Source organism: Metarhizium acridum (assembly GCF_019434415.1).
Source record: "Metarhizium acridum strain ARSEF 324 chromosome Unknown scaffold_1, whole genome shotgun sequence".
NCBI lineage: Eukaryota > Fungi > Ascomycota > Sordariomycetes > Hypocreales > Clavicipitaceae > Metarhizium > Metarhizium acridum.
The window spans coordinates 6,828,559-6,840,520 of NW_027094015.1; the positions used below are offsets into that span (position 1 = coordinate 6,828,559).

The 11,962-nt window shown below is 51.0% G+C and overlaps 4 protein-coding genes across 4 annotated transcripts; 2 read left to right on the top strand and 2 right to left on the bottom strand.

The window, feature by feature from the left end:
• Positions 1-439: 439 nt before the first annotated feature.
• Positions 440-2,958, bottom strand: J3458_002125 (uncharacterized protein). Its single transcript, XM_007814564.2, has 2 exons — positions 2,783-2,958; positions 440-2,718 (listed from the first exon to the last, which is right to left on the bottom strand). Exons 1-2 carry the CDS (start codon positions 2,850-2,852, stop codon positions 1,799-1,801), a joined length of 990 nt encoding a protein of 329 aa, XP_007812755.1. The 5' UTR covers positions 2,853-2,958; the 3' UTR covers positions 440-1,798.
• On the top strand, positions 932-1,655 carry J3458_002124 (uncharacterized protein; the record flags this gene model as incomplete). The annotated part of the gene is made up of 3 exons (XM_007814565.2): positions 932-1,099; positions 1,170-1,249; positions 1,313-1,655. 3 exons carry the CDS (start codon positions 932-934, stop codon positions 1,653-1,655), a joined length of 591 nt encoding a protein of 196 aa, XP_007812756.2.
• A 1,367-nt stretch (positions 2,959-4,325) lies between the features above and the next one.
• On the bottom strand, positions 4,326-5,751 carry J3458_002126 (uncharacterized protein; the record flags this gene model as incomplete). The annotated part of the gene is made up of 2 exons (XM_066117135.1): positions 4,326-4,836; positions 4,892-5,751. 2 exons carry the CDS (start codon positions 5,749-5,751, stop codon positions 4,326-4,328), a joined length of 1,371 nt encoding a protein of 456 aa, XP_065979025.1.
• A 5,607-nt stretch (positions 5,752-11,358) lies between these two features.
• J3458_002127 (uncharacterized protein) lies at positions 11,359-11,951 on the top strand. The gene has a single exon (XM_066117136.1). It carries the CDS (start codon positions 11,483-11,485, stop codon positions 11,792-11,794), a length of 312 nt encoding a protein of 103 aa, XP_065979026.1. The 5' UTR covers positions 11,359-11,482; the 3' UTR covers positions 11,795-11,951.
• Positions 11,952-11,962: the final 11 nt, after the last annotated feature.

The window sequence follows — 11,962 nt, forward strand, 5'->3', positions numbered from 1 at the left end:
GGATTTGGAAGAACGTTGCATGCAGGGAAATAAAACGTACCAGTCCGTCTTCGACAATAAATGAACCGATAATCAACAAATGCTCGATTATTGCAAGCCGGCAGGCATCCTTGTTCTAGAGGTCGTAAGCAAAACGCCTCATATCTTGTCAGCCACCAGCACGCGTGTCTCTATGAACTGAAGCTTCAGCGAATGATAATATCCCCACGGCTTCAAAATGATCCTTTTCCAGCGGTGATTGCCGGTGTCGGCGGTGTCCTGGATACCCAACAGGCGATTTCAAGGTGTCGCACGTACTAGTTACATTACGGAGTAGTGGAGCTTCACTTTTGGCCTAGTGGTGTAATTCTTGTGTGGTACAAGGCGAATCCACCAGCCGCGACTTCAGACGCATGGGCGTCTCTACGGAGTAGCAAATCCACATCCACACCCCCGACAACACGGACAGTACGGACAGTACGGAGTACTCACTCCGTAACCGTACAATGTGGCCCGCACGCATATGCAAAACACACCACGCGCAGCTAGTACCGAAGCTTGTTCGGTCCCCACGACTCGTCTGCCCTCCATCCAACTCCTCCTCCATACTCATACCTTCAGATCTTCAATAGCCGACCCCAACCCACTTGCTCTTTACAGTAGGTAGCATCCGCTCGTGTAGCGTAGGACTTTCCCGTAGCACAACGAGACGATCTTGCAACAACCTCGCCGCCCTGCGACAGCGACCTAGGACCTGGTCGTTTGGTCTACACTCGAAACTCGCCAGCCCACGGGAGCATCTTGCGAAGTGAGAAGCGGCAAAACGCACATCTGCAGCGACGTCGGCCGCGGTAGACGAAATCAAACAATACAAGGAGTGGTTCCAGCTATGGATGGCAAGCAACAACTGGCCCGGGGCATTTCCAGCGAGAGTCTGAAGCGTTCACCGAGCATGTCGCCAGTATCCCGCCTCCGCAGATTTCTGCTTCCTATTTTGGCCATCATCTTGTTGTTCCGAGGCATCTATGGTATCTCATACCGGTACACGTTCGCCGGCCCAGCCACAACCCATCTCGTGCCTCTGGAGGCTCATATCATTAGTAAATGCCCAGATACTAGAGTAAGTACAGCGGCGTAAAGACAACAAGCTTGTCCTGTGTCGGCTTGGCTGTTACTAATGCTCCGATTAGGATGCTTTGAGGGAGCTGATCCTTCCTGTGATGCAGCGGGTGTATGACAAGGTTGACTTTAAGCTCAACTATATTGGAACGTACGTTCTTTCCAGGGTCCAGCGGTGCGGAATATCGGGACGCTAATGTATCTGGAACGACAGTCCAACGGCCGACGACGGCGTCGAGTGCAAACATGGGCCCTCTGAATGCATGGGCAACATCATCGAGCTTTGCGCACGCGAACTCTACCCGGATCCAAAGATCAACCTCGGCTTTATTATGTGCTTGACCAAGGACTATCAAGATATCTCCGAGCGTGCTCTAGTCGAAGACTGCGCATTAGAGCACGCTATCGATATAGGAGCTATCAACGAGTGCGCCGCCAGAGATGATGGTGCCTATGGCATGGGTCTTTTGCGAGATAGCATTCAGCGGACCACAGACGTAAGTAATCGCTTTCCAGACGATGCGCCATACTATACTGCTGTCAGTATAGCAAAATAGCCGCAGGACAAGTGACTGATCTGCGTAGGCCAATGTTACCATAAGCTGCACGATTCGACTCAACGAGGAAATCTATTGCATTCGAGACGGCGGAGAATGGAAGGACTGTCCTCATGGACCAGGCGTAAACGACCTTGTTCTTGCTATCGAGAAGCTCTACCGCTCTTCTTAAGCGGCTCATATACTTCTGTCCATAATTCACTGGCCTCGCCAAGAGTATACGTCATTGACACAGCATCCATCCCTGCCTCTTCATCCCCAGCCATGACCTTGAGCATCTCTATAATGGCATCGAGCCCGAAAGCTTTGCCCGTCGCCTGAGTGGCGCCAGCCTCGAGCGCAACATGGACAATATGAATGTGGAAGTGGTAGTACGTGGGCTGGTAGTGCACATACAGCTTCAGCTGGTCCGGTTCAATGGAAGGATACGTCTTCACCGTGGCCGAAATAAGCTTGGTCTTCATGTGCTCTAGCCAAGGGATATGCTTCTTCTTTAGGTCTCGCAGAGACCAGATGTCGCGCCGTTCCACAATCGCCAGCAGGTGCAGCGCATCTAGCGTGCTGCGGTCCCAGTTCAGGTCGGGCAAGAGGAGGAAGCCCTCGTCACCCGTTTCCCCCAGCTTCGTTCTATAAATGACGTCTTCTACTTCCTTTCGACCCTCGATAATGTTGAATACCCAGTTTAGTCTCCCTTGGTCGCGCTTGCTCTGCATGTACGGTCTAATACTGTCTTTATATATTTCTGGCGTCTCCGTAACAAATCGAACGTGTTGCTTGCTGTACTTTTTAACGTGTGCCTCTGTGCAAGGGTAGATCAAGTTGATTTTTAAATCGGCAAAGAAGCCTGCTTTTTCCTTTTTGGACTCCTCTTCGTCATCGCTGCCTGTCCGTGCCATGCTCCAGCTGTATATATCGTTGGCCCCGAGGTTCTTCAGTCTGGCGAGGGAAGATGGGATTCGGCCCAGATACTTGTCGGATGTAGGGAACGGGGCACGTTCGACGATGAGAAGCGCGGGCTCGTTGTCGATGGTGCCGTACATGGATGTCCGTCTGCCGGCCTGATCTGCAGATTTTTTGAACAGTTAAAGCGGTTCTTCGCTTTGTGAAAGGGCACGAAGGCGATGTACCTTGATTGAGGACGCGCTCCAGCTGGAACTTGGGCACAAGGGCTTCGGCCCGGGCGTTGGCTTCGGCCATTGCGTTGAGCTGCAAGTTTCAATCGATTTTGTTGGATTATGCTTCGTCGATTCGGTTCCACGGAGCTTCAGAGACGTAGAGTTGGTGGGTGGGTGATTAGTATGTGCATGTACGGAGTAGCTTTGTCGAGTTGTCTCGCTCTGCCCCTAGAGCCCCGCTGTGGTTGGAACCTGCCAGGGGAAGTCAGTCGGCGAGCTCTAGCTCTTCTAGGTCCCCGTGCAATGTTCAATGTTCCCCAGATGATCAGTGAATACTCCGTACATGTATGTGACAGCTGGCAAAGCCGGTGCCAGGGTCGCCGCGTTGATTGCAGTAGCCATGGGTATCCAAGCTGCTTATGGGCGAGAGAGAGCCAGTGATGCCCTGCAAACAGTGATACTGGGTCGTATGTTCTCCGAAAAGTCAGTCCTCTCCAGGTCCTCAAATCAAAACATCTCCAAATGGCCGGCGGTACGTTCAGCTACGTATTCATATGCTCTTCATTGTCATGTCGTGCCCCAAAATACTTGCTTAGTATTCAATCCTGGGCACCCACCAACGAAGCTTTTACATCCCAAATAGTCGTTGACTAAGCGGCACGGTAGAAGCCGGTAATACTACTACGAACTACTCACGTCGAGATCTACGCCTTTGAAACAGACAGTCTTGAGGGAATGGAATCATGACAGAATGGCACCGTGGCCGCCACTTTTATAAATATCCTTGGCGTATATGACCTAAGAGAACCCAAATCAACAATGGTATTTCACGCATACCGCTACAAACTGGTCACAAAGAAATGCGTCGTCTCAGGAAGGTATCCATTGGTATCTAAACTACGTGAGTAAATCAGGAGTTTGCGTCTCCTCTCGTATGACTATGTCCAGGTATTGCCTCATGTAGGCCCGTGAAATATATTTTTCGAACCTCCAAGCAGTTCCTCTCACCACCGCTACGATAGCAGCTCGCAACGGATGACAAGTCTCAGGTAGAATTATGCCATCTTGCAGGCAAAGTTAATTATCAAACATTATCGACCACCACAGTCATTCATGCTGCTTGTCCTTCGCCTCGGCCTTGATGTAACGCCAGTTAATGCTCATATGGGTACTCGAATCAAGAATGATAGACCAAGTGATCGGAGGTAATAAAATGATTAAGATTATGCGCGCCTGATTTTCTCTCGTCAAAGTTACTAGCGCACATGAAAACGGCCAACAAATAGGTTCGGGTAACAGGCATGATGGTCGCTAGGACGTCGGACGCTCGCTCATTCGTCGTGATGCTGAAAGGCTGCGGTTGATTTTGTCGTAGAAACAGATTATGTACATCGCTCAACATTGCGATCGAGATACGAAATGACGAGCTGCTGTAGTTCAGAGGTGCAGCTGCAACTGGCTACAAGCAGGGTTGGTGCAAGCAGTTCGCTATGTACATGGAGAGGAAACTGCCGCAAAGTCGGATTTTCGTGGAACGAGTCGGAGTTCCCTAATATCATGAAATACTGGTTGGTATCGTTGGCCCCGGACTTGACGCAGATTCTGTAGAACCGTCGCCTTCTATTGTTTTTCTCCAGTGTTCTGGCAGGCAGACACACACCAATGGAAATGCTTTCATTTCACCCTGGGCCTCTGGCGATTCGTCGCGAATGCCCGACGTGTTCGACACGCCACTGTCCCGTTGGGCTTGTCGTCGAGCTTCCCACTCGTCTGCACGTTCATCAAGCATGATGCCTGTGGCCCAGCCGTCATCCCAGATTCCAACAACTTTGATCATGTCGCCACGCTCAAGAGAGAATTCGTCGGCGGCGCGAGGTTGATATGCCCAAAGAACTGCCACCTTGTCGGAAGGATGGATATCATCCTGGGAATAGTAGTCTTTGAAAAACGGCAGTTGCTCCGACTGTTGGCTAGCCATACCGAGGGGTGAAGAATATCCAGCACTGCCCGGCGATTGTGGGTCATCGCTCCCGAGAGCAGAGCCGCTTGACAATGACCCTTGTCTTCTAGATGTTGGCGGCGGCCGCAAAACACCTCCACGCTCGGGGGGATTCAGCATACTCGTCAGAGGAGGACTGGGTATCGGTTCCCTTGCGAGGAGCACCACCTACGAAAGCAGCAACGCCATTGTTGCCGCTTCGTTGCGTGGGTGAGCCGCCACCGCCAGAATGGCCCTCCAACGCTGCCATACGAGCCACGCGACCACCAGGTAGAACCTCATATCCTTCCGGAGCGGTCTGCTTAGCTTGTGCCATCAAAGGACCCTTTCGAGCCGGAGAGGGTTGGTTAAAGATGCTGCCTTGCTGGCTTCCACGTCGGCGGCGCATGACCCGGAAACAGAAGAAAATCGCCAGAGCCAAGAGGGCAATTGCAATAAGCGAGCCGATAACAATACCAGCTATGGCGCCACCACTGAGCTTGTTGCCGCCGTCGCTGCCATTAGCATCACCCGGAGTCCCAGTTGAAGATGGTGTTGATGTCGCGGTTGGAGGAGTAAAGGTCATGGTCGCGGTGATAGGGGGGAGCTTAACACCTTCGCATCGTTTCTCGGCATTCGCATTATAGCAGCAGGTATCGGTTGAGTTGGTGCCTCCGGCGGCGCAGTAGGAGCAGAGACCAATAGTGCTATTACCAAAACCACAGTTGTATGACTCATTGTCAAATCCAGCAATGCACTTGCTGGTAAGGGCATCCTCAGGCAAAGAGCACGTCGCAAAATCGGCGCGGATAAGTTTGCTCAAATCAGGACCAGGGTTAGAACAGAGATTTTTGTCAGCAGTAATGTAGGCTTCACTTTGAGCAAAATCGGCACATGTATCTGCACACAACGGCCTTGTCGCGTCGCCAGTAAGCGAGCAAGAGCTAATCGACTTCTGAATGAGGGTGTTGCACAGTAGCGTTGTTGTGTACCGGGCGTACATGTTACTCGGGTCAGTAAAATTGATATTACCACAGCCGAATAAGCTTTGATATCTGTCAAGTCGAGGTTAGATCCGAGGCCAAAATTGGGGCTCGCAGCCATTGCGGCGGTCTTACTTGTCTTTTACATAAGATGTTTTCACGTAAGTCGACAGTTGATAGTCGAAGGACCCTGTGTCGGATACAAATTGCAAGAACGGACTAGATTCAGCAAAGGTCAATTACCCGCGTCGTCCAGCCGAGGACCAACTGAACTTACTACATCTGGACCATGCCACTGTTGGTCGAAACGGAAGCCGATCCAAAAGCAGGGCATGCTTTTGAGCCTTGTAATGATATGCATCCGCCGTTGCTTTGTGCCGATGCTACTCCAGGCATGAGAGTAAGTAAAGTGAGTGCCGCAGCTCCCCCAGACATAGAGCGGTTTGTGAAGGGTGTATGACTATTGTTGACGTGCCGATAGGAGCGCTTCGCCGTAGCCTTGCGATCGCAAGGCAGTTCCATGGCCATGTTCATTACGCCAAGCATCCGATACGTTACCATGTTATCGCAAAATGGATGCTAGAGCGAATAGAGAGGCCTTGTGGCTATCAACTAGCCATGTAGTGATCTAGACGACGCGAATGAAGCGGTGATGCCGGTGGATAGCAGTAACGAAGTAATTGGTGGATAAATGCTGTGTCGATGGATATCCTAACCAAAAAGAGAGGGCCACAGCATGAAAGAAATCGGTCCAACCCGTAGTCGAGCTTTGTTCGGTATTTGCCTTGATTTCAATGACAGCTAAAACGCACAGAACGCAAATCCAATACTGCGGGAATCGAAATTGGACAGGCTGAGAAGAGAATTGATAGAAACAGAATGCGAACTTTCAGTCCAACAAAAGCAAGGAAGGGTCGATTGAGGATTGCAGGCCGTAGGGTGCAGGTCGCAGATCGCAGAGGAAAATAGACATTAAAGGCACAATTGGCGTATGTGGGAAGGAACGTCGTCGAGATGGATAAAAATCTCGGGTTGAAGTTGTAACGAGTGGCAGGCGCTAAACCAAGGTGAAGGAATTGGGGCGGCGATGGAAAGCCAGGCGTTGGACGATGACGATGGCAACAGCAACGGCTGTGGGACAAAAGATCGCGGGCCGCAGGCGGAGAGAAAGGATATCGCCGTGAAGTCAAAGTCGCCGAAGCCGAAGCACCTAGGTACCTAGGTAGGTAGGGTGGTTCTTATTAGGAGACGGAGTCGTGAGTCGTGACTGGGCGCCTTGGATCCCAAAAAAAGAGAATGCAAAGCGCAAAGCCCGACAAGACGTTGAAGAACCAGCAGCGGGGCCAAAAACCAATGCGATGGACTGCGGACACAAAAGAGAGGGAAGGAGGAAAAACGAAAGAAAGGAGGAGAGCATGAGGGTGTGCGCACAGAGGCTCTGCAGAGGAGTGTGGTGCGGCAGCTGGGGGAGTGTAGCTCAAATGTTGGTGTTTTGCCGATCAAAGGGGACGCAGCCAGACTCAGACTCTCAGACTCGAGTGCTCTCAGACTCAGGCTCAGGTTCAGGCTCAGACTTCTCGCAGGCTCCCCAAATGGCAAACGGGCAACCGCGATGCCTGGTCTCCTTCCTGCAGGCCAAAAAAAAAAACCCGCGCCTTCCTCCTCCTCCTCCTCCTCCTCCTCCTCCTCCTCCTCCTCACCCTCCTCGCTCCATCTTCTCACTCCTCACCACCTCGTCACACTTGTTGTCCCTCCCAGCAACCTCTCGTAACAATATTGGCTGTCATTATCCATGCCACCCTCACAATGTGCCTTTCTCGTCGTGCCCCCTGCTGCATTCTGTTTCTGTTTGGTCAGGTCCGCCGCCCCTTGTCCACACCAAGCCAAAATGGGCCAGCCCAGTCAGACCCCTGCTTCTGTAGCCGAGAACCGTCTGGCAATGCAACCACCATCCAATATTCCCAGCGCCTCGCACTGATTGATGAACGCCCAGCGCCACCGTAAGGGGGAAAGCCTGTCAACCTGGATGCTACTCAGCGGAGGACACCTTGCAGCAGACGACAGGCGCCCTGCAGCAAACACCACCCGGCTGAGACGTCACCGCGCGGCGTACCTGACATGGGCGCAACGATCCTGACCTCTGCCTGTGGCATGGAATATTTACTCCGTACGGAGTACTGCTTCGTGTTTTGTCCCACAGACCGCCTCAACCGACCGATTCGCCCGAGGATTGTATGGCACTGGATCAGGAACGAACTCGAGAGGCTCCATTAGGTTATTTGGCGCTGAGAAGAAATAACCCGTTCCTAGACTGCAAATATGCAAAGCGGATGCCAAATGGAACCATTTGACGTCTGTCGTGCCCTGTGCAATTTTGCGGAACAGGGGACGCGCAGGAACAGACGGGGGTATGACGCCAGGGGTAGAAATGCAGGCCAAAATGGAAGACAACAAGAAGAGCAACAGCAAGTTTTACTCGCAAGACGCGACTCTGAATAAACAACAGATCAGTCACTTTGGTGCCACTTGGTAAGGGTCCCTTGGATTTCTCCTTTCCTGGAAACCACGGACATGCTGTGTTAGCTAGCTGGGTATTACCATGCATGGCAAGCGGAAGAGATGTGTTTACTCACACACGCAACAAAACCCGGAACCCAGTCGCGCCAGAGGCGTAATTTTACTTGGAGCTTGTGCATCAAAGCCAGAACCGTGGACTATGATTGGCGACCCCGACAGATACTCAGTTGCATCGATCTGCAATCATATCGCATATGTTTCCAGTTCCGGCGCCTACGATACCGAAGTTCACTTTGCGTGCTGTCGTAATGTCACCACCCATGATGGCACATTACTCCAGGGCTTAGTTTGGGTCCTATCTTGTTGTCAACTGAAGGCCAGAGTTGCCGTTACTACTAGCGCCGGGTATAGTTCCCACGTGGCTGTGTACATTTTAAAACAGCTCCCGTCTGTCATGCTTCCCGCATTCCAGTGCCATTCCCACCGTCATAGTTGGACTCTTGGTATGCCGATCATGGAGCAACTACTTCGTAGTTAATTCTGATGGACATCTGAGCAAAAATAAGAATGTCCGAATTTCGTTGGTTCCAAACATGGCGGGAAAAGAAAAAGCAAGCCCAAACAATTTAATTGTTTTGTCGCCGCAGCTTGAACGACTTTCCCCGCGCTCAACGACTCAACCCATGGATGTTTTGCCGAGTATGTCACATGTTGTTTCATTTCTTGGATTCTATGTCTCGTTAATTTTATTGTTTGCAAAAAGATTGTTTCAAGTAAACATAGGTCTGTGGGTAAGACTCCATCTTTTTGACGCCAGGGCCGTCCCTACTTCTTGACTCAGTTGTGTGATACATGGCTCTCACAAGACGATACGAATGACAGCTAAAAGAGGCTACCAGGTTGCTCAAAAACACCTCACACTATATTGCGAAAATACTGTGCGTCCTCCGTACTCATTATTCCGTACGGAGTAGTTAGAATGAGAATACATTTGCCACAGTCATGGTCGTATTGTACATTCAATACAATATGTTTGGGCGTTGCGATGAACGAGGCGCCGCCACCACAGGGCTTTACGTATTGCGGCCGCAGGCGACATCTGGCTGCTTATTTTTCCTCAGCACCCCGTGTTACTACTCAGTTGCGACATCTGACAGACAGTCGACAAGAGAAGGGGTTCACCAACCAACACGCCCGCCCACTGGTATTCAGAATCATGGAAGCGATCTATTTGTACTTTGGGTGCTTTGAAGCGGAGCTCGAGACGACCAACTGTCAGTTCCCAGAGGTTGGCAGATAGTGTGATATCGCTCGCCAACTAGCCCTCATACAATGCTCAGGTTGGAGCCTGCCGAGCTCGCGTATATACCGCCACCTGGGATCCTAGTACCGTTTACTCTTGATGTCAAGGGCGGCGCCGTTGGTTACCGAACAATGACACTATGCGTGGTCTCCCAGACAATCACAGATGTTGCGGATTAGTGTGAAGTAACAAGCTCACACAGAAAGATCTGGCCTTATTCAGCCCCGAGCATCTAATTCTCTCTCACGGGGCAGCAAAGGAGCCAAAAGAACTCAACAAATGCCCTTCATATACTCCATACATCCAGGTAAGGATCTATCTCCATTCCAAACACGATAAATTCGCCTGCCATCAACGCATTGGATCCTGTAAATCGCAAAAATCTTGGGCAGTGCATTATTTTAACAACCTTGTTAAGATAACAAAAAGCCCGACTCTGTTCATAGTTGCCATTCGCCAGCACCAAAGCAGTCGTCCTTGTCTCAAGATACAAGAATAATACAACGCTATATACAGCCACGCACCTTTGGAAAGACTCTACTGTAGTCAGAGCCAAAATCGGCTTGGAAAAACATGTCTGAGATTTCTATTCGAGCTTCGTCCCTAGAGTATATATCCAAACTCAAACACATGGAAAAAGTAGGCAAAAAGACTATTTCATCCTAGCTCACGAACATGAACGCACCCACGCCAAGTTAGAAATCGCTTGGCGTGTTCCAGTTCCTTCGCCTGGTAGTCCTCAATTGACAGCGGTGCCACACACGGCATGGAAGACTGTCAGTGCAGGCAAGCAGAGATGTTGCCATTTTGAAAGATGCAGAGTCTCCCGTCAGTCTTGGTTGAAGTTGGTAGCAAGTTTGATCGACCTCACAAACTAAGGAGATGGGCTTCTGACTAATTCTGAGTACTTGTATCGATATACCACAGAAGACTGGCCGACTATGTCACCGGGGCAATACGTCCAGTCAAAGTACGATTTCCGAACTTCTAATATGCCAACACGTGCGGCCGTATCAGCACTTTGGTGGGGGGATGCATAGCCCGAATCATGCCAACACTATCTACTGTAATGGCGTTTTCGCAGCACTGTCATTCTCCCTCTCAACGGCATCATCACTCGCGCTTCTGAGGGTTCAACTAGATGGCTCATGTTCGTGGCCGCAGTGCCATCTCCTTTGCTTCCTACTCGAAATCGCCAAGTCCTGTGTCAACCACCGGGACCCAAATAATATAAGCTTTGCGTTCAAAGCATCCAGACTTATTAAGAATTGACAACATGTCGCTTAACGTTTGCTGCGGTTGCCCGTAGGTGGTAGCCTGTAACACATCTGGTGACGTTTTTCGAAGCGAGTTGCGGATTTGCAGGCTATTTGGACGGGCCTTGCACCGTCACCATGTTCCATCTCGACGAACAAGTCGACAACGCGTCCGTGCAGATGACATTGCCATTGCGCAGTGGGAGCCGAGCTTGATGGTATAACAGCGCTGGCGGTGGGATGAGGTCAATGACACAGCTCACGTAAGTTTGGGATTGTGCGCGAGTCGGAAAGACCCATAGAAATTAAGCTTCTTTGGCGCCAGGTCGGTGCTCGCATTTCTGAACCGCCGACCCTCCGACATCTTGTGACCGACGTGCTGGTTCCCTAAGCTGGAGAGGATGGATGAATGACGGGGCTGACATTACGTAGGGTGCACTCGGTCGCGAATAACGAGGTACGGAGCAATGGACCTGAGTTAATGAGGCCGAGCCGGATGACGGTGTATCAGAACGGGAACGCGAAACCCTTCTCCGAGGAATAGGCAACTTGGGCATCTGAGCTGAAATTCCTCAAAAATACTCCGTACATATCACTGCAGTCGCAGAACCACAATTGCGGTTTATCGGTTTATGCTTGTCACGTTTTTTTTTTTTTTGCTCCCGAGAGAGGATAATGTGCCATACAATACGGAAGTCCCAGTGGCTGGCCGGAGGCGAATACTCCACGATAAAGGCAATTATTAAAAACATCCAACTTGCTGTAATAGCCCATGGCACAAGTGCTGGGAAGCTGCTGATTAGCAGGGTCTCTTCCCGCTCGGCTGCTTCCATCACACATGCCTTGTTTGCAAAGCAGGTTACCGAGGCCGGGAACCGGGCGAATATACAATCCAGAGCGAGCTGGCACATCCCGACACAGATTTTACTTGAGAGCGCAGAGCCTTTTGATAAAGTATTTAGGCAACTAAGTGGGCTAGCCACTTAGTTGCCAACGGGTAACCAAATCCGCCAGACCAAGGTCGAACTCGCGCGAAGAAGTCATGCGGGGAAAAGCACCCACTGAGCAAACAGGCTAACAGCGGCTCCACCCGCCCGACACATCGGCATCTCCAGACGCGCGAGCTCCGATGGGAAACCATTTGATGACACTCGA

Bases quoted from the DNA above. Each gene is read 5' to 3' on its own strand.
- J3458_002127 (XM_066117136.1), top strand. From the start codon at position 11,483: ATGTGCCATACAATACGGAAGTCCCAGTGGCTGGCCGGAGGCGAATAC.
- J3458_002125 (XM_007814564.2), bottom strand. From the start codon at position 2,852: ATGGCCGAAGCCAACGCCCGGGCCGAAGCCCTTGTGCCCAAGTTCCAG. The intron at 2,719-2,782 runs GTACATCGCCTT...AAAAATCTGCAG, and splicing joins GGAGCGCGTCCTCAATCAAG to ATCAGGCCGGCAGACGGACA.